Source organism: Nilaparvata lugens, chromosome 5, assembly GCF_014356525.2.
Source record: "Nilaparvata lugens isolate BPH chromosome 5, ASM1435652v1, whole genome shotgun sequence".
Classification (NCBI taxonomy): Eukaryota; Metazoa; Arthropoda; class Insecta; order Hemiptera; family Delphacidae; genus Nilaparvata; species Nilaparvata lugens.
The window spans coordinates 20,325,418-20,348,207 of NC_052508.1; the positions used below are offsets into that span (position 1 = coordinate 20,325,418).

The 22,790-nt window shown below is 31.7% G+C and overlaps 2 protein-coding genes across 16 annotated transcripts in view; one reads left to right on the top strand and one right to left on the bottom strand.

Moving 5' to 3' along the window:
- Window positions 1-22,790, top strand: part of LOC111043260 (cytochrome P450 4C1) — a 23,290-nt gene continuing 500 nt past the window's right edge. The window contains exons 1-13 of one of the 4 annotated variants that reach the window (XM_022328168.2): window positions 1-172; window positions 6,101-6,282; window positions 7,036-7,142; window positions 8,218-8,308; window positions 9,538-9,723; window positions 10,132-10,201; window positions 11,469-11,595; window positions 12,234-12,372; window positions 14,084-14,193; window positions 16,188-16,256; window positions 16,785-16,956; window positions 19,033-19,212; window positions 20,344-20,525. In XM_022328168.2, coding sequence (XP_022183860.1) covers window positions 6,123-6,282; window positions 7,036-7,142; window positions 8,218-8,308; window positions 9,538-9,723; window positions 10,132-10,201; window positions 11,469-11,595; window positions 12,234-12,372; window positions 14,084-14,193; window positions 16,188-16,256; window positions 16,785-16,956; window positions 19,033-19,212; window positions 20,344-20,504 — 1,572 coding nt within the window. In that variant the 5' untranslated portion in view covers window positions 1-172; window positions 6,101-6,122 and the 3' untranslated portion in view covers window positions 20,505-20,525. Of the gene's footprint in view, window positions 173-4,374; window positions 4,996-6,100; window positions 6,283-7,035; window positions 7,143-8,217; window positions 8,309-9,537; window positions 9,724-10,131; window positions 10,202-11,468; window positions 11,596-12,233; window positions 12,373-14,083; window positions 14,194-16,187; window positions 16,257-16,784; window positions 16,957-19,032; window positions 19,213-20,343; window positions 20,526-22,790 lie in introns of those variants that run through there. The other 3 variants (XM_022328169.2, XM_022328167.2, XM_022328166.2) reach the window with 3 other exon arrangements.
- LOC111043262 (methyltransferase-like protein 22) overlaps window positions 20,661-22,790 on the bottom strand; it is an 11,583-nt gene continuing 9,453 nt past the window's right edge. For 5 of the 12 annotated variants that reach the window (XM_022328173.2, XM_039427876.1, XM_039427874.1 and 2 more), the window contains exons 6-7: window positions 21,635-21,734; window positions 20,666-21,035 (exon numbers count right to left, since the gene is read on the bottom strand). In XM_022328173.2, the coding sequence (XP_022183865.2) occupies window positions 20,843-21,035; window positions 21,635-21,734 (293 nt within the window). In that variant the 3' untranslated portion in view covers window positions 20,666-20,842. Of the gene's footprint in view, window positions 21,036-21,634; window positions 21,735-22,326; window positions 22,381-22,790 lie in introns of those variants that run through there. The other 7 variants (XM_039427879.1, XM_039427878.1, XM_039427880.1 and 4 more) reach the window with 4 other exon arrangements.

The window sequence follows — 22,790 nt, forward strand, 5'->3', positions numbered from 1 at the left end:
TGAAACTTGAATTCTTGTTAGAACTAACAATGCAGTTGCAATTTAGCTTCCCTACTAGACTGATACAGTAGTTGTAGTCAGTAGAGGTAGCAGGTAGCAGTGAGCCTGTTTAGCATTGGATTCATCCATCTCATAGGCTTAGGCTATTCACTTTTGTGTCAGTCATTTTTTGGTGAGTCAAAGTATGCAAAATTATTTTGATTGTACATGATAGTTTATTTAATGAATATATCATGATCTTAACTGAAAAATTGCATCACCTTTAAGACGTTTAAAAAAGAAATGTACATTTGTAAACCGGTTTGATTATATGTTCAATAACGTTTTTATGAATACAGTATCGAAGAATCTCGATATTTGTGACTGATCATATTCTTGCAGAGATCAATACTGTAGTGTGATCAATATACACTAATTGCAACAACTATAGTATTATTCATTCTTATTATATTTATAGTATAATTCATTTAAATTCTGATAAGATTTGTATTTTTTATTCAAAGGCAAATCAGAATTCATCTTCAACAAAGTATTACGATGTATAAGAAATCATTTTCAGTTTTATTTTTTTATTGTGATGTATTATAATTGATGTAATAAATATGTGATATAATTTATTTAAATACTAATCTTTCAATATGTGATTATAGATGGTGAGGACATGGGACATTCATTTAAATAAAATATATTGTTCAGTATGATTGGATATTTTTATGAATGACATCCAATAATCACTATTATGATTTAAATTAAATTCTGTCAACAAAATTATAAATTGAAAAAATACCGTATGCAATCTCTCATTCATGTCCATCATTAGGCTATTATTCCACTCATATTAGGCTAATATCAGAATAATTAGGTATATTCATAGGGAATAATTCATTACAAAATACATTCATTGTTAGTAATTACCTATTTCATTATTGGCAATAGTTTTTTGATTATGTATATAACATGGTTATCATACTTAATAATTTCCTATGGGGAATACCGGTAATACTTATCTGAAATACAAATATTTGGACTTGGACTTGTACCTTGTATATCAATATTGATAGCGAGGAAAGATACTGGAGAAGCACTCCAATAATTGAGCTCGCCAATAACAAACATTTAAATTAGAACAAGGTTAAATGATCAGAAAGATTTTGTACAGGAGATGGACCTATATAATTCAAGGGATTTCAGTAGTTCCTATTTAACTGAATACAAACTTTACAGGAAATCCCATAAGAGCAAGTCTGTTATTTATTAAATCATGAGGAAAGGTTTTGCTCTCAAGTCAGCACCAGCTTACATAGTATAGCTGTAGGTTTGGTCTGAATGGCGAACTTGTTTTTCCTTCTTTCTCAGTGCGACCTTGAAATAATGGCAAAACCAAAAAAGCTATAGCGCAGTAAAACATCTTGATATAGCAGAAAAAGAAGAAATAGGATATTATGACACATGATGAACTTTAGTAAGGATAAGAACTGACGAGGTTCTTAGAAAAAAAGAATATTTTTGAAAAAAAAATACTCGAAACATACTACGTAAATAACATATAATGGAATGCAATCGTCTCATTGAATATGGAAATCGAGAAAAAATATTTTCATACGTGGGCAGCAGTGATTTAATCCAAAAAAATATATATTACCAAAGAAGTATTAGCTAACTAACTTCTATCTAACTTTGGTCTCTTTTTTGTTTTATAATCAATGTGGTTTTCATGTATGATGAGGGGGAATTGCTCTATCTATGATGGGAATTTCCCACATTATTTTCACTTGTAGACTTCAAAACTTGTAGGTAGCCTATATTCTACCTTCACTTACATACCTATGCTTGTAGGTATAGGCCTACCTAACAAATAATAAATTATATTGGTAGCCGTGACTATATCCAAGAAAAACTTCTTCTACTACTGGTCGGAAACACTGACTTTATAAATCAATATGCTTTATATACAAATAAAAGTTGATTACCGACATTGATTGAAAGCAATATACCTATATTTTTTGACATGATTAATAAACCTACTATTTTACTAGCGATACTTGCTAGTTGCCTACATTTTCTATTACCAAGTCATTTCCATCAAACTCTACATATTATTTCCATTGAAGCTGGTTGAGTGTCTTTCCAATAATCGTTTGTAAACAACCAGCAACCTGATAAAACTTAGATGATTAGACTTAGATGAATCGTAAGCCGTATTGATTGGCATATCCATTCGAGATTGATTTCAGGAAAATCCTTCTAATAATAAAATAGGTAGCCTACCTATAATCTGTAGAGAGAATCAAATTTTCAAGATTCGCGTTATAAAGCTGAAGTATTGCTATGTGAACTGTGACTAGTTAGTCAAAAATAATAATTTACAAACTTTGAACGCAAATAGTCTTGGAAATGTTTTATAGTTTTCGCTCTCATAATTTAATATAATTGCCCATAGCTCTAGAAATTCAGGCAATAACAAGAGTAATAAACAGACGTTATTATTTTTTAATAATAAGACCTACACGGTACTGTATAATTATCGGGATTGCACGATATACATATAAATAGGATTGTCGCAATTCAGTGTTAATGGCCGCCTTGTAGTTTTGTAGCCACTTCTTCATCAATTATCTACTGTAAGTGAACTATTGTTTTGAATTTTCCCATGTAATTATTATACAAAGTTTTTCACAAAATTTTTATAAAAGTACAAAATATAGCTTTATACTCATCTTCGAGTTTTAAATAGGAACCAATTATTCTCATAGCTATTACAGTATGAGAATAATTGGTTCCTATTTAAAATTACAAGATGATCTCGAGTGTCTCCATTGGCAATTCAATCTATTTTTTCTTATAGTATATTATTTTAGAAAATGATCCACGATTTTCCAGAAACTCACTTAGAATCACACATTACTTGAGTAAAACATTAGTTATATGAAATGAGTAAACGCCTTTTCATGCTCCCATTATCTATCAGTAGTCTTTCAATATTAGTCAATTGACTTTGTGAACTATAACACTGATAAACTTTTTCACCGGATTTCGATTACAGACGCAACTTTTTTCATCTTTTGTTAATGTCAAAACATATTTATATGAAAATATGAGAAAGGTAGTATTGACTGAACGAGCCAACCTTTGATAGAACGTTGTTTGATACTATGCCCATGCCTGTATGCTAAAGCATTAAATAATATTCAGTCATTGTTTCTCACGATTTTTTTCTACAAAATTATTTGTTGCATAATGTTTACCGTACTTGCATTATTGAGTATTATTTTACTATCTCAAAAAGAGCTCCAAAAGCAGAGCTTATGAAAAACAATTATACTGATACTAATTGTAATAATAATTAGCCTACAAATAAATTATGACTTTCTATCCTCTTAATGATAAATCTTGAAGTGTACCTTGAATGAAAGAGATTGATCGAGTTATTTGCCTCAACCAGCTGAGTGACATTGAACAGTTTAGTTAAAAAAGCTCTAGTTGAAAATTGACAGCACTGATACTTATCCCTTTCTTGATGAAATATTTTGGAAAAAACCTTGGTTAATCTTGACTTAATTGTCTTGACCTTGATTCAACTTTTTATGTTTTACAAATTACCTACTTCTTGATCATTTTTTTGTGAAATTTTGTAATAATCAACTTTTCACTCCTGGAATCGATTTCTTGCAGGTATAAAAATGAATTACCTTAAAGAAAATTATTGACCGAGCGAAGTGAGGTCTAAGATTCAAGTCGAAGGTTTGGCATTTCTCTTGATGTTTAAACGTTTAAACATAAAGAGAAATGCCAAACCGTCGACTTGAATCTTAGACCTCACTTCGCTCGGTCAATAATTTTCTTTAAGTTCTAAATCTATGTTTAAATGTTTTGCATTTCAAGGATAACATAAAAGGAAAAATGAGCCTCCTTAATACGCCAATATTAGAGTAAAAATCCGACTATAGAATTATTCATCATAAATCAGCTGACAAGTGATTACCCAGATGTGTGGAGAAGCCAGTCTATTGCTGTATTTCCATAAAGTCTATAGTTTCAATCAGGTACTTGTGGATGAGAATACTGCGTGAGATCTACTGTTCACAGAACTACTAGTTTAGCCTATCATCAAAGATTTGGAATGCTTGAAGCACGTCAATTATTGTGATGCCTAAGCCTAATTAATGACAGTACAAGCAATAAGGAAATGGTGCGGTATTTTGTGGAAAATAAAAATAAATATTTCCCTTGTTATAGGCTACTTTTTGTTGTCGGAAATGTTAATAGTTGAAACCAATGAAAACAAACAATAAAATCTACCAGTTCACGAAAAGTGAGAGGACTTAATGCGCATATATTCAGTTTGAATATAGCACTGGCCTGATTATTCGTGGATTGCTAAAGAAATGTAGGTGACTAGATGGATTCCAACCGGTTTCTATGTCATAATCTTTGAGCAACAGCTGAAAACGCCACAGAGCGGAGGCACTGCTTGTTTTATCGTCCAATGAAAAGTGAGAGTGAATCAGAAGCACACTATTGCTCCTCTTGAGTGGAAGCTCCAAAAAGCTTCACTTTTAAAGTGGTGTAATACAGTGATTTATTCTTACCAGAAACTTCACAGTGTGTATAACATAATTCAGAGTTATGAATGTGTGTCTAGAATACAATTGTTAAATTTTGTGGTAGTGAAACATTTTTATAAATTTTCGCGGATCTGTTTGGAGTTCGAAACATTGTGTGCTAAACTTTGTTTGCTTACCAGAGCGTGCAAAAAACAAAACATTTAGCCTTGACGGTCGCTGTTGAGTAACTCCATTTTCATTCAGCAAAAGTAGGTAAATTACATGGAAATTAAGTTTGTACTTGGTACAATAATGTGTGTTTAGCCATTCAAACCTTGAACCGAGCTAATCAAAATAATCAGTCAGTCAAACTGCGAGCCGCGGTTAGTGAGAGTATGCCTAATTTAAGGTTTGTGAATTAGAATGTTTGGTGTATATCGCGCAGGATTTGGTAAGTTCTATTCTTCAATTTTGATGACCGAAAAAGTTGATAAAGCATAGTGACTCTTAATACAATATTATCACTTCATTCATAACACTGACACATAAATGAGTTGATAAGTCAGTACCGGTGGGGTGTTAAATTTCATGATCTATTACAGAATTAAATTTTAGAAAATATAGTTCTAAGTTCGAAATTTAGTGTCTAAGTAGTTGATCAAAAGTAATTTCTTATAATTATTGGATTATTTACGCTATTAGCATGATAGATGGAATATAAATGCGATTATGATATGAATTATGTTTAATTAAAAAAAATAATAATAATATCGAGTGACCTGGCTGGCTCAGGTCTGGTGTCAGAGTTTTCAGGTCGCAACTGATCAATTTCAGGGCCTCTGACATGACCTAACGACTGCTAATGTTTAATTGAGAGATGTTAACTATTGTATTTGATTATGTTTTCTAAAACATGGAAAATGGATTTTTTAAATTTCTCAGTTTAAAAAAAACAACTGTCAATGCAAAATATCCAAGAAGAAAAGTTTTTTAATTGTTCACGTTTAATCAAAATTTGTTAAAATCTGTTTTTAAACCAAGTCCCCTCTTCATGGTCGAACTCAATATAACTTGTTATATTGAATTTCTTTATTCAGGTTAGTTTCACTAAGTGATTTCGACTTTATTCTCAGTGTTATCATTAAGTGATTTCAGTTGTGAGATTCTCTCAATTCAAAATCAGTGAGACCTGAAACGAAGTTGAATTAAGAAATTCAGAGAATACAGTCTTCAATCTAATAATAGTTCTGTAATCATAGAGTGCAATGACTCGACAAAAAAGAAAATTATTCACGAAATTACTTCAAGTTTCCCATGTACGATACAATTAGCGTTAGACAATTATTATTGTGCTTTAGATTCATTTTGAAAATCCAATTTCGATACATCTTTCAGCTTATTATCATTAAGCGTATATTATTAAACTTCAGGTGATTAGAATAATTTTTTGTAAACTATACTGACAACCTTGATTATACCTTAATCATAGAATAAATTGGTGAGTAGACATGGTTGAATTATTGTTATCATCATCTCAAGAACAACGTCTATTACAGGTGGTCATATGGGAAGAAAATAATGTTGCTTCTTTTCACATTGATCTTCATAATAGTTTTTGCCCTGCATTATCTATGGCAGAAAAAGACAAAAAGAATACATGAGCTGACAAAGGACTATCCAAAGCCAACTCATTGGCCTATCGTGGGATGTACTTTTGAATTTGGAACTAATCCAAAAGGTGAGTTAATTTACATTTTAAGTAGATTCAGTTCTCCCATGAATCATGACAAGATACTAAATGCGCACTGAACATGCTACTGTGAATTTCCTATGAAAATATTATGAATAGAATATGATCTCAGAATTTCCCATTGTAATTCTATTACAACTGAATTAATCGATCAATATTATCAGAGAATTGAATGTTTTTATCCATGATCGATACAATTTTCAGTACACCCTCAATCGACACTCATCAACTACTGTGTACTGCTAAACTGCATGACAGAGTACTCAACTCTCTCGACTTCTGGTATTCCATGAATTTCATAAGAATCTTTCATCTATTAGTCTTGCGCACACCGGTGCGAAACGCAATACAGCGACGGCAGCGGGAGAAAATTCAAGCCTTTGCCAAGTTGTTGGATTTATCTCGCTCCCGTCGCGGTCTTGCGTTTCGAACCTGTGTGCGCAAGGCTGATAGAAGACAAATCATGAATCTATTTTTCATAGAAAAGAGTATGCAAGAGTAATAATGAATAATTGAGTAAAAATATTTCATGGAGCTGGAGAATTTTTTTTTGCAGACCTGTGCTATTTATCAAGTTTATATTTCTTGCAATATAATGTTATTATTCACAAACATGAATCTCTTAAGATTGTACGCAACTATCTCCCCCTCTTTTTTCATTTCAATTCTAGCTCTGACTCTTAATGAATGATTGATTACTATACGGTACCAATAACCATTTAAAAAATAATTTTGTTTCAGAATTTTTTGGTAACTTGTGTCGGATGTGTGATGAGCAAGGATCAGTTTTCGCGGCATGGCTGGGACCAGAGTTGTTTATTGTTCTCAGTAATGTAGAAGAGACTGAGGTTGGTAAATAATTTAAGTGGAAATCTCAAAGATAAGTTTTCTCAAATATTCTTCTAGTAACCGGTCTTCCTAGAAATACCATTACCAATAACTTATCTCATATTATCTATCAATATCTTGATAAAGGACTATCACTCCAGAAACATAGCTGTCAAAACCTCTACCATTCATAGTAGAGGTACTATCTAATATTTTTTGTAACTGATGAAGTAGTTCTGGTTTTTTGGGAAATAAACATTTAATTATTTATTTATTGAAGCTCCAAATGAGCACTGTAATTAAATCAACTGTGGAATTGTGATTTAAATAAATAATTATCTTATTTGTTCACGGACTAGCCATACAAATACTATAATATTGAAATTTATTCACAATGCTCCTATATACATTTTAATGATTCAAACCGGATAAACACTTACTGAATATTATAGTGGGCAAATCTACATCAGGATTCATATTCTTCTACCTTACACTCATTATTGATACTCATTTCTCATATTTATATCCTGAGCTACACATTATTAACTTATTTATTTCACAATGGGAGCAACAGGTAAAAACCCAAATATGCTTCCTTAACATCACAATAAGACAAGTACTATTCGTATTCAAAACAAAATTCACTAAACTAACGTTAGAAAAAGTACTAAAAAACCTATTGAAAAAAATTATAAATGATATTGAAAAGTAGAGATAAGTGAAAGAAAAGTTGAGAAAAGACATGGAATGGTGATGGAGAGATGATAACAAGCATGAAAGAGAAGATGAAGAAGAAGAAGATGATGATGATGATAAATGCCAATGATAAACTATGACAATAAAGGGAGAATTAGGGGGCTATTACAAAGTATAAGTGTAAAATTGAGTGCATTCTTATTTCAATTGTTTTGATTTTGTCTCAAAAGCAAAGTCACTTTGTGCATGAAACTTGATTGACTATTGGAAAAAATTATCTTTGTAATTATGTTATGTTAATGTATTATTGATATTTCTATAGCATTTATATTATTCATTATCGATAACTTGTTCAGTGAATATCGTTTCAATTTTAAGAAGCAATTATTAATTTTCCAGCTACTTCTTTCCAACAATAAACTTTTGAAGAAAGCATTCGGTTATGATTTTCTACATCCTTGGCTTGGAAAAAGCCTTCTTACAGACGAAGGTAAGAAATACACAATAGACATTTCATAAATTGACTCCTGCCGATCAAGCTTATAATAATTCAACAATTTTAATTCTCTATATGGATTCACTTGAAGATTCAAAGGATTGTAGATCTCAAATCTATTCTGAATGGTATCATATTTTAAAAGGGAGGTTTTGATAGATGCACTAGCCACGATTTGGGATAACTTTTCCTTATATTGACCTTGACTGAGAAAATGAATTCGTTTAAGGAAGTGCAAGTAGTTGCGTGGAATGAGGAAAAGTGATCTCCACTAACAATGAGAGTTGAGCAAAGACTCTAAGGACTTTCAAAGTGAGAGAGCAGGAGAAAGAAAATCCCATGCTATTGAAAAAATTTCTTCATAAAATCTTTATCTGATCAGTGAGTGTAGAATTTAATACATTATATCATCATTGTATCTGATTCCGTAAGAAAATCATGTCAATGAAGCCCTATTGTTTCAGCTATAAAAGATAAAAATAACTCTTTTACAATACGCCATGAGTAGAAAAAGTTTGAAACAATACAATTATTGATCTCGTTTCTTTAACTGATAAATATTGTTTGAAAGAAGTATTGCAAGTTTTGTTTGTTCTTTGCCAGTTGAGAATTTACTCTTTATTCTCCTTACTCGTGATTACTCGTGCAACCAGCTAAACAGAAATCACAGTGAAATCACCAGTGCAATCAAAGCTTTCAAGTTCAAAGAACTTATAACCTAACAAGGAAATCCCAGTTGAATTATTATCTATTTACAAATAGTAGACTAATTAAAATTATATATTAAATCTCCTCTCGATTCATAATACATTGACTTGTAATGAAATACGAGACAGCTGAAAAAGTGATAGGCTATACTGTATTTTGTACTATTATGTAGATACTCAGTGATTATCACGTTTGTCCAAATATTGATTTTAACTGCGGTGGTGTAGTACACAGGAGGTAGTTATACCAAATATTTTTTCACCGAAAAGTGGAACAAATATTAGTACCACCAAGCAGTCACCATGATGTCTGCCCCCAATGACGATTTTGATTCAACACCAATTTATAATACGATTTTTATGATACGGATAGATTAATGATTATAAACTGATTCTTATTTACTAATTTCAAAAAGTCTTTTTATCGAGTTTTTTTTCGTTTATCACTAACTTCATTATTCATAGATGAAAATTTATGGAAATCAACTTAATAGCTTACACTGAGTTTCTTTCTAGATGAATCATGGAGAACCAAGCGAAAGATAATAACACCTGCCTTCCATTTCCAAATACTGGAGCAGTTTATGGATGTGATAAATAAAAATTCATTAATACTTATTAGAGAGCTGAAGAAAGAAATTGGGAAGCCAAGCTTTGACATAAGCAGATATATAACTCTATGTACATTAGATATTATCTCAGGTAAGGAAATTTTCAAATTTGAGAAATAATTGGTGGTCAATTTTAATTAATCAACTCATCGAATAAATATTTTGAATTCTTATATTATTGAAGATCTCATTCTCATGAAGAATGTTATCACAAAAATTGTGAATTGATCAAGAATACAGTGGTAATAGATTCATGAAATATTAATGAATTTCATATAATGAATAACATGGAAAATAGTTCTTTAAGAGATCAATCATACTGTATTTCTTCTTTAAAATTAATTTTTCCTCACTTGATTTACGTGTTTTTCTGTAAGTATTGGAAGTAAAATTTGATTTGATTGAATTTACTTTATAGGTTCAATAGGTTTATAGGTACATGCAAAACTTTCATATCGAAATTCATTTTTGTAATTCAAGGACTTTTTCTTCTCAACAGAATCATCAATGGGAACTGAAATAAACGCTCAATTGAATAACAGTCCAGAATTTGTCACATCACTTCGAAAGTAAGTAAGCTTCTAGCCAACTAGTCGTAGGTACTTTATCCAGTTGGTTGACAATTGATGTTATTATAAAGAAAAGATACCGTTTATTATTGCATTATATTCGTATCTGATGCTATTCAGTAGTGGCTATAATTTCCAAAGTTATAGTTTTGTCATATCATCAATTGTTTCAGAGTAAGAGAAGACTGAATGGGATACAAGTTTTGAAGACAGTGAATATTTATTTAGCACTAGCCGTCAGACTCCCTTCGCTCGCCATATCCGTCTAGCCAGGACCCCCGACTGGATCGTCCAAAAATTAGATCAGAGGGCTCCCTTCGCTCGCCTGCTTTTTTAATTTGATTATGCTTCATTCCATCAAAAAGTCAAAGTACTGAGAAAACGCAGAAAAGCTGAGAAAAACGTTGGAAAAACGCTGATTTTGGGCGTATCTTTGATGAAATATTAAGGTCACCTCATCACAAAATTTTTAGACCCTATAGCTACTAAACCTCTGTACCAAATTTGAACATTTTCTGTCTATTACTTGATGAAAGAACTGAGATAACACAAAAAAGCTAATTTTGGGCGTATCTTTGGCATTATTTCAAATTCCTTCTAACACAACATTATTACACCCTAGCTTAGCTTCTGTACTGAATTTGAACAATTTCTGTTCATTTGTTCTCGATAAATCTGAGAAAAAGCAAAAAACGCTGGAAAAACGCTAATTTTGGGCGTATCTTTGACGTTATTGCATATTCCTTCTAACACAACATTATTACACCCTAGCTGAGCTTCTGTACCAGATTTGAACATTTTCTGTTCATTTGTTCTCGATAAAGCTGAGAAAACGCTAAAAAACGCTGGAAAAACGCAGATTTTGGGCGTATCTTTGGAATTTTTTCCAAATCCGTTCTTAGTGCGCCTCTAAAGGGCCAACTGAACATACTACCAAATTTGAACGTTTTTGGTCCGGTAGATTTTTAGTTCTGCGAGTGAGTGAGTCAGTCAGTCAGTGAGTGCTATTTCGCTTTTATATAATATAGATAATCCTCTTTCATTCAAAAGAAGCATTCATTCATATTATTTTGATCTCGAGCAACAGACGTTGTTTCTTGAAATTCAAACAAACATGCTATTCAACGAGTAATTTAGATCAAGGTTTATGAACATTGAGCAATCAGAAACACATTTTCTAATGTGTTGTGAATTATTGAATGAAATAAGAAATTATTCTAATGATATCAATAATCAATGAATTGTGAATGTTATTTTCTATTTTTAGCTTGTCAGAGGCAGTTCTTTATCGATTTTACAAGCCTTGGCTGTATCCAGATTTCGTTTATAATATGACAAGCGCCAAAAGAGCATTCAACAAGGATCTGAAAGTGGTTCATGATGTTATAATGAAGGTAGGCAGGACAGGAGTAACTGATTTTTGAAAACACATTGAAAATTTTAATTTACAGTTAGATTTTTCAAGAGAGTAATATTCATGTAGCAGTAATCCTCAATTGGGATTAACTATAACTTGGAAAAATAATCAATAATATAAATTAATAAAAAAAGAATAATTGTTCAAACTGGTATAATAATTGGCCGTTTTATTCAGGTATCATACAGGGAAGAAAAAGGTAAAAAGAAGAAGAACAGAATGTGTCTAATAAAGTTTCACGATGGCTGATATGAAATTTTAGAAAAAAAAAACAGCCGACAGATCAGGAATAAGATAATAATTGTATTTTTTCATTCATCTGTTGTGAAGTTACACTAATTGCACTTATTTACTGGTACATGAACTGACAATTACAAAATCTTTGAGATTTGAAAGGATCATTCAATATTGTGATCTATATGATCTTTCTATAGTGGATAATATTTATTCCACAATTTATTTTTTTCAAATTTTAAAAGGAAACGAAATTTATATTATGAAGGAAGTATAAATATACCTAATTTATATTTCAGGATAATAGGCATTTACTCAATGTTTAAGCTGATAATATTTTTCAATAATATTAGCTTAATGAGTTACCGTATATTATTCCAGGTAATCCAAAGTAAGAAACTCAAAAGATCTCAGGCCAAATCGAATGGTGTTAATGGATCATCCGCGATAAAGAATGGAAAAAGTAATGGTGTACATTCAACAACGAACGGGAATGGCGAAATCAATAATTTGGCTTTTGGTATGTAGTCTAACCTTTTGTGCTTCTTCAAAGTTAGCTTCCAAAAAATAATACAATGTTCAACAATTGTTTTCTCAATTGAGCTACAAATTTTGAGAAAATTATCATGTCAGTTACAGCATACTGTAATATTATTAGATAGATAGATAGATATATTTCTCGATCCATGAAACATCTATAGATGCATGAGATCACGTCAAAATATTAGAACACATACATAATAGAGTACTAGTCAAATTAATATGCCTTTATGGTTTCAATGGTTTTTATAGCATTACAGGTCTAAGCTGGATTCAGGCAGCTCAAAAAACTCGTCAACATGATAGAAGGGGTTAGCGCAGAGCCACGTATGTAGAGTTTTTTTGAACTCTATGGTTCTCATGTCTCTAAACTTGAGGGGTAATTTATTAAATAAACGACTACCCATTATCAGATGGCTGGACCTTAGCCTTTCCAGACGGACAAAAGGAATGTTGATGTCATGACTATGTCGAGTATTAATCCCATGAACGTTCGATCTACATTGGAGCGTTTTTCTACACTTATGAGTGTGAACAAGGCTACTGAATATATACAGATTCACTACCGTAAGAATGCCAAGCTCAACAAAAAGTGGCTTACAGTGGGCTATTCTATCGGCTCTACTCATTATTCTGATAGCTCTCTTCTGCATTATTAATACCTCTCCAATCCTGGTAGCATTACCCCAGAACACCAGACCATACCACAGAACCGACTGGAACAGAGCAAAATATGAAGATTTTACTTATTCAAAAGGCAAACATGACATCAAACGCAGTAAGAGGAAGTTCACTCGAGACAACCTATCTAAAACCGTATCAATATGAGGAGCCCAAGACAGATCGTTATCCACCGTCAGTCCAAGAAATCTGGCCTTATTAGAAATCGAGGGGTCACTCACATATGGTCTTAAACTGAAGACAACTGTCTGTGTCTTGGCTTGGTTCAATAGAAAACCATTAGCTGCAAACCAATCAGAAACCTGTGTCATTGCATTAGTAGCCCCTTCACCAACTGTCAGAATATCACTACCAGTATTTATCAGAGTAGTGTCGTCTGCATAGATATATGTATTGGCATCCACATTATAAGGTAAGTCATTCACAGCTATCAAAAAAAGCAGAGGCCAAGAATGGAGCCCTGAGGAACTCCACATTCAACACTCACTGTAGGTGACCATTTTCCATGAATCTCAACCGTCTGTTTCCTGTTACAAAGGTAGGAGCAAATAAAATTAAAGCTGTACCCTGGATGCCGAAGTAATTCAGTTTCTTAATCAGAATCTTGTGACTGACACAATCAAATGCCCGACTCAAGTCACAAAAGGTACCCCAGGCAAAACCCTTCTTCTCAAATTCATTGAGTATGTCCGTGACAAGAGCATCAATGGCATTGGTTGTTGATCTACCCCTACGAAAACCATATTGGGAGCCCGTGAAGATGCCCTCGTATTGTGAGATTCATTGCATTTTCAAATACCTTAAGAGGATGAGTTATATCAGTCATTGTTGAAAAATTGATTTAATGCTTTCAACATGAGGAATCAATTATTAACCCTTAAACTATTATTGAAATTTATATTCTAATATAATGATATGATCATATAATTTTTTTAAGTATGTATTTACAATTTTCCAATGACTTATAATTTTATGTTCAACATTTTTAAGCATTACTATTTCCAATACAGGCCAGAAAAAGAAATCAGCTTTCCTTGATCTACTACTTGATTATACAGAACACGATGGATCCTACTCAGAGCAGAGTTTGATTGATGAAGTCAACACATTCATGTTTGCTGTAAGTTGATAATTTCAAGAATACTAAATTTCTACATAATTTCAAAGGACGTTTTTGCTTCTCCTGAGCATTGTTTATAATATATTTGGCATTTGCTTGAAGGAAGAGTTTGAGTATATCTATGCTATAATAATATACTAGAGTAGAGTAGTAGGACTCTCTAAATTGTGCAACGCTCCAGGATTCGGGTCGAGTGAGGGTTTATCTTCGCTCTCAATAGCGTTACCATCTAATAACACTTCATAAGCATGAATTTGATTTTTCCATAACCACGTTACCGGACTACAGTTTTGATAGGAATTATAATTATTAAATCTAACTAGTTTGAAGCAATTGAAGCGATAATTTAAACTGTGATTTTTCCATAAGCACATTACTGAGCTACAGTTTTGATAGAAATTATAATTATTAAATGTAACTAGTTTGAAGCAATTGAGGTAATAAATCACTTTTTGCTATTAGAAAAAACGACTAGCGGTCAGATATTTTACAATAAATGAATTAATCACTCACTGTGACAACGAGATCTTTCGGCAGGTTCGCCATCTTCTTGGTTGTACTCATAGACAAGTAGAAGGATAGAATATGGTGTATATCTCAAACTGTTCTATTGTGTCCAATTCTGGTCCTTTGTTTTTTATGTGTATGATTTGTAGATCAGTATTTATGTTTGATAAATACCAACCAAAAACCAACCAATACCGACCACCTAATTCAAGAAAATCACAAACACACAAACATACATTAACCAATAGACACCAACAGCACACTAAAAAATCTGGTGTGGCGCACTCACACAACTTTCCTTGCCGTTATGAAAATTGATCACCTGACGCCAGTGTTCCCGCGCATCTCAAGTCTACTATTCAAAGATTTGAGCCAGCTGGTGACAGGGCAATAACGCTGGAGACACACGAGGTCTGCTATCTCTTCATAGTGTATAATTTAATAGAATCAACAGTTTCCAACAGTTTGCAATTGGATAATCACATTTTCTCGAATTTCGAGCTTATTTTTAATTTTAGGTGAAAATGTTACTGAACATTGATTGTAGAGATTCTCATGCTCAATCTATTCCACTTGAAATTTTCTGTTTAAACTGTATCTGAAGCCTGATAATTGAGAATCTAAAATCAAACTATGCATTGATGAGGCTGAGCTCCTGAAATTTTTACAGATATGGGACTTGTGGCAGTTGATAGAGCTTATCGATGACTATTTCAGGTATAACTTCAATCGAAGTCGTTGGAGCCGTTTTCGAGAAAATCACGAAAAACCCTGTTTTTGACAACATTCTCGCCATTTTAGCCGCCATCTTGAATCGCATTCGATCGAAATTGTTCGTGTCGGATCCTTATATTGTGAAGACCTTACGTTCCAAATTTCAAGTCATTCCGTTAATTGGGAGATGAGATATGTACACAGACGCACATACACACACACACACACACACACACACACACACACACACATACAGACCAATACCAAAAAAACACTTTTTTGGAGGGGACCTTGAAACGTATAGAAATTTAGAAATTGGGGTAACTTAATTTTTTTCGGAAAGCAATACTTTCCTTACCTATAGGTAATAGGGCAAGGAAAGTAAAATTGCCATTCTATCCTTCTACTTGTCTATGAGTACAACCAAGAAGATGACGAACCTGCCGAAAGATCTCGTCACAGTGAGTGATTAATTCATTTATTGTAAAATATCTGACTGCTAGTCGTTTTTTCTAATAGCAAAAAGTGATTTAATAATAAGCAGTTCGTGATGGAAAACAACATTGAAGAATTCTAAGGTGATAATTTAAACTTTGATTAAAGCCTGCATAATAGACTCACTAACTTTACTTCTAGCCCTAACAGCAGGTAAATTGTTACAATATTGAAGCCAAAGTAACTGTTTTTATTGATTTTGCAGACGCCGTTCATAAATAAAACAGTTGAAATTACGAATTTCTTAATTTTCTACTAAAGCATGTACTTTCTTACAGGGTCATGATACAACCACATCAGCAATAAATTTTGCTCTTCACGCCATAATGAAGCATCCTGAAGTTCAGGTGAGACTCTTAATATAACTTTTTCTCAAAAATGAGTTGCTGTCCATTCATGATTAACATTTTAATTTGATGCAAAAATGTTGTGTACTTTAACAATCTGATGAACAAATGGAATATAAATGGAATTGGTTTATAGAGACTTCATCCAGTTTCTTTGAAGTTCATCATCATATTAAATTTCCACTATTTACAAATCGAAATACTGTAGTTTGATTGAAAATGGTAATTTTCTAATTAGAAAAAGCTTTTCTAATTTGTAATAATTAGAATTTCCATTACATCTAATACGAAATGTATTATCATTTCAAAATTTAAAATGATATTGAAATTTGAAATTTCAATAAAAAAATTGAAATTTTATTCATTGTTGTTAAAAATTGACGAAAGGAGATTTTAAATGAATAATTTTCAAGATATAAAAACATTGATATGCTTTTACTAGAGAGAGTCCCTTACAGGATGTTCTTGTGTAAAATTGGATTTTCACAGAATTTTAAAAGTCAAAGTTCTATGATTGATCATTTTCAGGAAAAAGCAATGAAAGAAATCGAGGAGATATTTGGAGATTCCAATGCAATGCCAGAGTTCAATGACTTGCCAAAGATGAAATACATAGAGTGCATTATCAAAGAGACCTTGCGGCTATGGCCGAGTGTTCCATACGTGGCACGCACAGTTACAGAAGACACCACTTTGAAATGTAAGTAACAATACATTCATGATAGAGCAAATTTCCCAAGTTGTTGAGCTCAGGCTCAGGAGAAATATGGATCTGGTATCGCCTGGCAAGTTTCTAGTTTGCTAAAAGCAAAACTTGAATCCCAATAATTGTCTTCTTTTGGAGAGGAATGAGGATAGAAATTGAGAGGTCTCAGGACAAAAAGGGATTGAAATTATTTGTATTATTATGGACATGTTATTCATTATCAAAGTTTAGGAATAGAATAGTTTTGGGCCAAGCCTGTTGTTCTTTTTCAATCATATTAATGTGATTAATTGTAATAATTGTATCCACAATAAACTAGTAGTTCTGTGAACAGTAGACCTCGCGCAGTTATAAACCACTGTCTCCTCTAATATTGTCCATCAGAGTAAATCCTGTCTGTGTGTCGTGTTGGCGACATATCGGTGTGTAAACGGCTAATGGCTGTTGGGGTTGGTGTATCAAAAATTTGCTAACATCAAAAGCTAATCTCCTTCAACAGTTCAGCCCGAGTTCAAAGCAGAGAAAGGTCGAGAGACAATATTATGTTATCTTAGTTATTAATTGCATGCGTTATAGCATGCAATCAATAGTTCATTTAAGTGCAAACAAATTGCATTCAATTAATAGTACACACACCAGCTGGTTTTTACCAATTTACATTGAGATATTAATTGCATGCAAATAATAATCCACCACTCGACAGCTGATTTATGAAGAATAATTCTATAGTCTGATTTTTACGGTAATATTGGCGTTCGAAGGAGACTCCTTTCCCTTTTATATATTATCCTTAAAATGCAAAAACCTGTCAAATTTCATGAAAACCTATTGCTGCGTTTCGCTGTAAATGCGGAACATAAATTAATATAAAATATAAACATAAAGAGAAATATGCAAAAACCGTCGACTTGAATCTTAGACCTCACTTCACTCGGTCAATAGAATAAATATAAGTTATTTATTAAGTTACTTAAAAGATAAGTTATTGAGCTACTAAAACCTTAGTTTTAAATATATTTATTTTAGAAAATTTATTGGATGAGAAAATATGAAATATTTATAAAATAGAATTATAGTACCCTTTGAAATTAATAAAATAATAAAACAAGAATACAAAAAATTATTTTATTAATTTTAAAGGGTACTATAATTCTATTTAATAAATAAAAGAAAGTAGCCCTGAATTCATACATTTAAAAAAATATGAAATAATACGTTGCTTGATTTGCCTGCGTTCGACAATGTCTTGATTGAAACTATTAATCCAAAAAATTGTACTTTACTAGGTCCTATTTCAAATTTATAGCAACCATGAAAACTCAACATAATTATTAGTACATACTAGTAGTTCTGTGAACAGTAGACCTCACGCAGTATTCTCATCCACAAGTACCTGATTGAAACTATAGACCTTATGGAAATACAGGAATAGACTGGCTTCTCCACACAGCTGGTTTTTACCAAGTTACATTGAGATATTAACTGCATGCGCTATTGCATACAAATAATAATCCACTCGACAGCTGATTTATGATGAATAATTCTATAGTCTGATTTTTACTCTTATGTTGGCGTATGAAGGAGGCTCCTTTTTCCTTTTATGTTATCCTTGAAATGCAAAATTTACAAAAACCTTGTATATAAGTCGACGCGCAATTAAAAAATGAACATAACTGTCAAATTTCATGAAAATCTATTACCGCGTTTCGCCGTAAATGCGCAATATATCAACATATAAACATTCAAACATTTAAACATTAAGAGAAATGCCAAACCGTCGACTTGAATCTTAGACCTCACTTCGCTCGGTCAATTATAGAAACATATTGGAATACGATATTACATTTCAGTCCTAGTGGTATTCTATCGCAACAAAATGATTGGTAATGTTTGATATCCAAATACTTGAAATATGTATCTTAATAGAATACTAGAAAAAAATATTTGTGTTGTATTCAGTCTTGATGAGAATATCAGTTCAATGTTATTCTTTTCAGTTTTGGAACTCGGAGATCTTCTGATTATTGTCTGTTTTCAAAAAGTTTCTCATGAATGTGATTGTATTTGCAGGTGGATACAAACTACCAGCCGGATGCAGTGCAGTGCTGATGTTCTATAAACTGCACAGAGATCCGCAACTCTACTCGGAGCCTGACAGGTTCAATCCCGAACGATTCCTTGATGACAGTATAAACGGACGCAAACCCTACTCATATTGCCCCTTCAGTGCGGGGCCAAGAAACTGCATTGGTAAGTGCACTCCACTGTAGTTATCAATTTTGAAAATAATCTGTGGTACTGAAAAGTACCCTATTTTATGTCATACTAGCACTTAAGCCGTGCTACGCAAGGGTCTGTTTATAGCACAAATAGTATAGCAACTATTTGATTTGATAGTATAATAATAATGATAATAGTATAGAAACTATTTGATTTTAGTATAGAAACTATTGGATTTTTTGGTTCCATGCTGATATTGAAAGTATTAACAGCTGTAATAAGTTACAATAGAAAAACAATTTGATTGGGCTTTTATCTTACGTAAACTTCGTATCACAAATTGAATAAATTTGTTTTAATTATTGGGAATATAATCAATTGATTAACAAAAATGAGAATAAGTTTTTGATGATCCCCAGTGAATTAAGAATAGTTATGTAAAATTTCAAGTTAATCAGTTTAGTAGTTCAGACGTGATGCGTCAAAAATGTATTTTGTATCCTGTACATGTATAAGCCTATACCTTCCTTTACATATAGTATAGATGAATAAGGAGAAGAAGATATAGATAGAGGAAGAATAAGAAGATTGGAGATAAAGCAGTTGAATACACTATTTCATCTATGATCACTCTCAAATGGAGTATAAAAAACTGTAAGAAAGACGAATTGAAAACTTGACAAACTGAAAACTTGACGTAGTGAAATATTAAAGAACTGAAAATAAGCCTATAACCATCACCCGTTAATTAAGAATCAATATCCAAAATTTCAAGTTAATCAGTTCAGTAGTTCAGATGCGATGATACGTCATTCGTGTATTTCCTATCTCGTACATGTATAAGCCAATTATTTTCTTTATTGTATTATAAAAGATAGATTATATTGCAACCTTAGAGATTTGAAAACTTTCTAGCTATAAAATAATCAATAGGAATTGACCTGGTCGATCTGAGAAATATTAACAGAAATGTGAACAATAGAAATATGTTCATCTATTTATGAGAGTGTTCTTCAAAAGGATTAACGAAAGGAAAAAAACGAAAATAATTGACACTTTAATAAACTTGTCGTCCATCTTGGCGCTTCATGTAATGAATCGAGAATGGAAAAAATGTAAAACACTGAAAAAATAAGCATTTGCACAAATTTTGTTTCTCAGGTCAGAAATTTGCCATGATGGAAATGAAAATAGTGATTTCGACGGTGTTGAGGCACTACAGACTAATAACACCACCAGATGGACCCGACATCAATGTGGTTGCTGAGCTCATTCTCAGATCGGTGTCGGGGATTCATGTCAAAATCGAAAATAGATCATGAAAACCAACACTAGCTAATTCCGTAAGTAGTACATCACAACCAAGATATTTCACTATTCACTTTCTATGTGACTCCCTGTGCATCTTTTCGAATATAATTTTCAAAAATTTCCATGCAAAATACAGGTCAATATATATGAAATAACTGCAAGTCTTACAGGATTCTTATTAATTCGAGTTTTTTAATTTTTGTAAACTTGTACAAAAATTGAGTACAAAATATGAATTGATACTGTATTATTATTAGTTTGGGAGATAACAAAATAAATAATAAAGGTAAATCTTATAGTCGAAACATGTTCAAGTACAGGTATTAGATAATAATATTTTTGGCAGTGATTAATCTGTAGTTACTTCCCAGAGAATTAACTGTTTGAGTCGTTTGTATTCGAAAAATTGATCAAAATCAATTTTCAACTCTCGGAATGTCCATCTTGACATTGGTGGACGATTCCAATAAAGTTTCAAATATTCCAAAAAATACTCACAGCATGGCGCAGTTGTATCAAGATCATCAATTGTGAAAACGTACCTGCAATAATATTGAATGCATTTATTAACTTTAATTCAATTTGAACTATGATAAGAGTAAAATAATATTATAAGTATCACTAGGGATAATTTTTTTGCGCTACCTATCAATTTATTGGAATGTATGAAAGTATTTTTCAAACAGAATGGAGATACAGTTTTTGCTATTACGAGTTATGAAACGTTATCCAAAGAAAAACAAACAATTTAAAATAAAGAAGAATTTCAAAAATATTAATTTTACACTGAGGGAATATTTGTATATTAATTGTATATTTGTATATTTGTATTTCATCGATGAGTTGAAGTAGTTGGATACTATTTTATAAGACTTGCAAATATATGTCAGTTGAACCTTTCAATAAAGTTTAATTTAGTACACACAATTCTATCTATCTCAGTCTAAAATTCAATTCACATATTTCACAACAATTGTAATCTGAAATGCCAAGTTTATTACTGAACGCATAGTAGAGTCTTGTCAATCAGATTGACTCTCATGGCATTGAACTCTTCACTTACTATTCTGGAAACATTGATCAAAATAAAATTTAAAAATATTTTGTACTAACAAAAAATGAAAATAAATAAATGTTATACCTTTTTTCCAAAGCAATTAGAGCTGATTTCTTTGGAGGTATTTGCAGGATTCTTGTGAGAGCTTTCACAAAACCTTCCGTTACCTCATTATCATAGATAACTGAAAACATACAGTATCAATAAAAATTCTTATTTCCCACTCAAGTATTCCAAATTGATTATTTTTTCATCACATTATTATTGCAATTGAATTCAATTTCCAATATTTATTTATGAGTGTATGCATAATTTTTCACAATATAAAACAGCATTTAATTATCTAATCAAATTAAAATTTAATAATAATTTATTGAGAATCAAATATGGAATAAATGATTGAAGAAATTTACACTATATAGATCATCATTTCCTGGCAAAATATATTTATGGACCTAAATGGGAATATTTTCTAAAAATAATGAGAAAAAGAGTGAAAATTGAAAGTATTGGTGCTGGTTCGACTGAATATATAGTGCAACCGACAATTAGTTTACAATTACTATACATCAACAACTACAGTTATTGCAGCAAAGAAGGATATAAAATAATATAATGAATATTGAATATGGAATGATTGTGAGATAGATAATAATAAACCTGCAAGACAATCAGTATTATGTTGCCTTTCGAAAAATGTATTTACTGGTGCTTTGTGCAGAATTGCAAAGTGAAAGGTTTTTTACTGAAAAAATCGCCAATTTCATGATGCTTACATTCGTCAAATAATGCTTAGATTTGGTTCTTCAGAAAAAGATGCCATACAGCGCCTAGATAAAGTACAATATTAGTATCATTAATTACAGAATACATTGTTATGTATCAAATTAAATTGAATGAAATGGTTGATGAATGAAGGTAGACAATTTGGATCATATCACATTGGTTATCATTTTTACACTAATAGTGTAGGCCTACCTATATTATAGCAGTTCATAAAATTATCTAATGTTGTGGAAAATTATTATCTTGTACTATGTTTTGAAAAGTTACTTGTGTACTGAACTTTTCATCACTGATTTGTTGCTAATGTATTATAATTTAAATCCTCGAACATTCATTGATTATCATTTTAACAAAACTGAGCAATTTTTTCCAAAATTTCTCTGAATGTTATCATTTTTGTCTACTGTTTTGTTATTTTAACACTTTTCAAGACTATATCAATTTGTATTTCCTT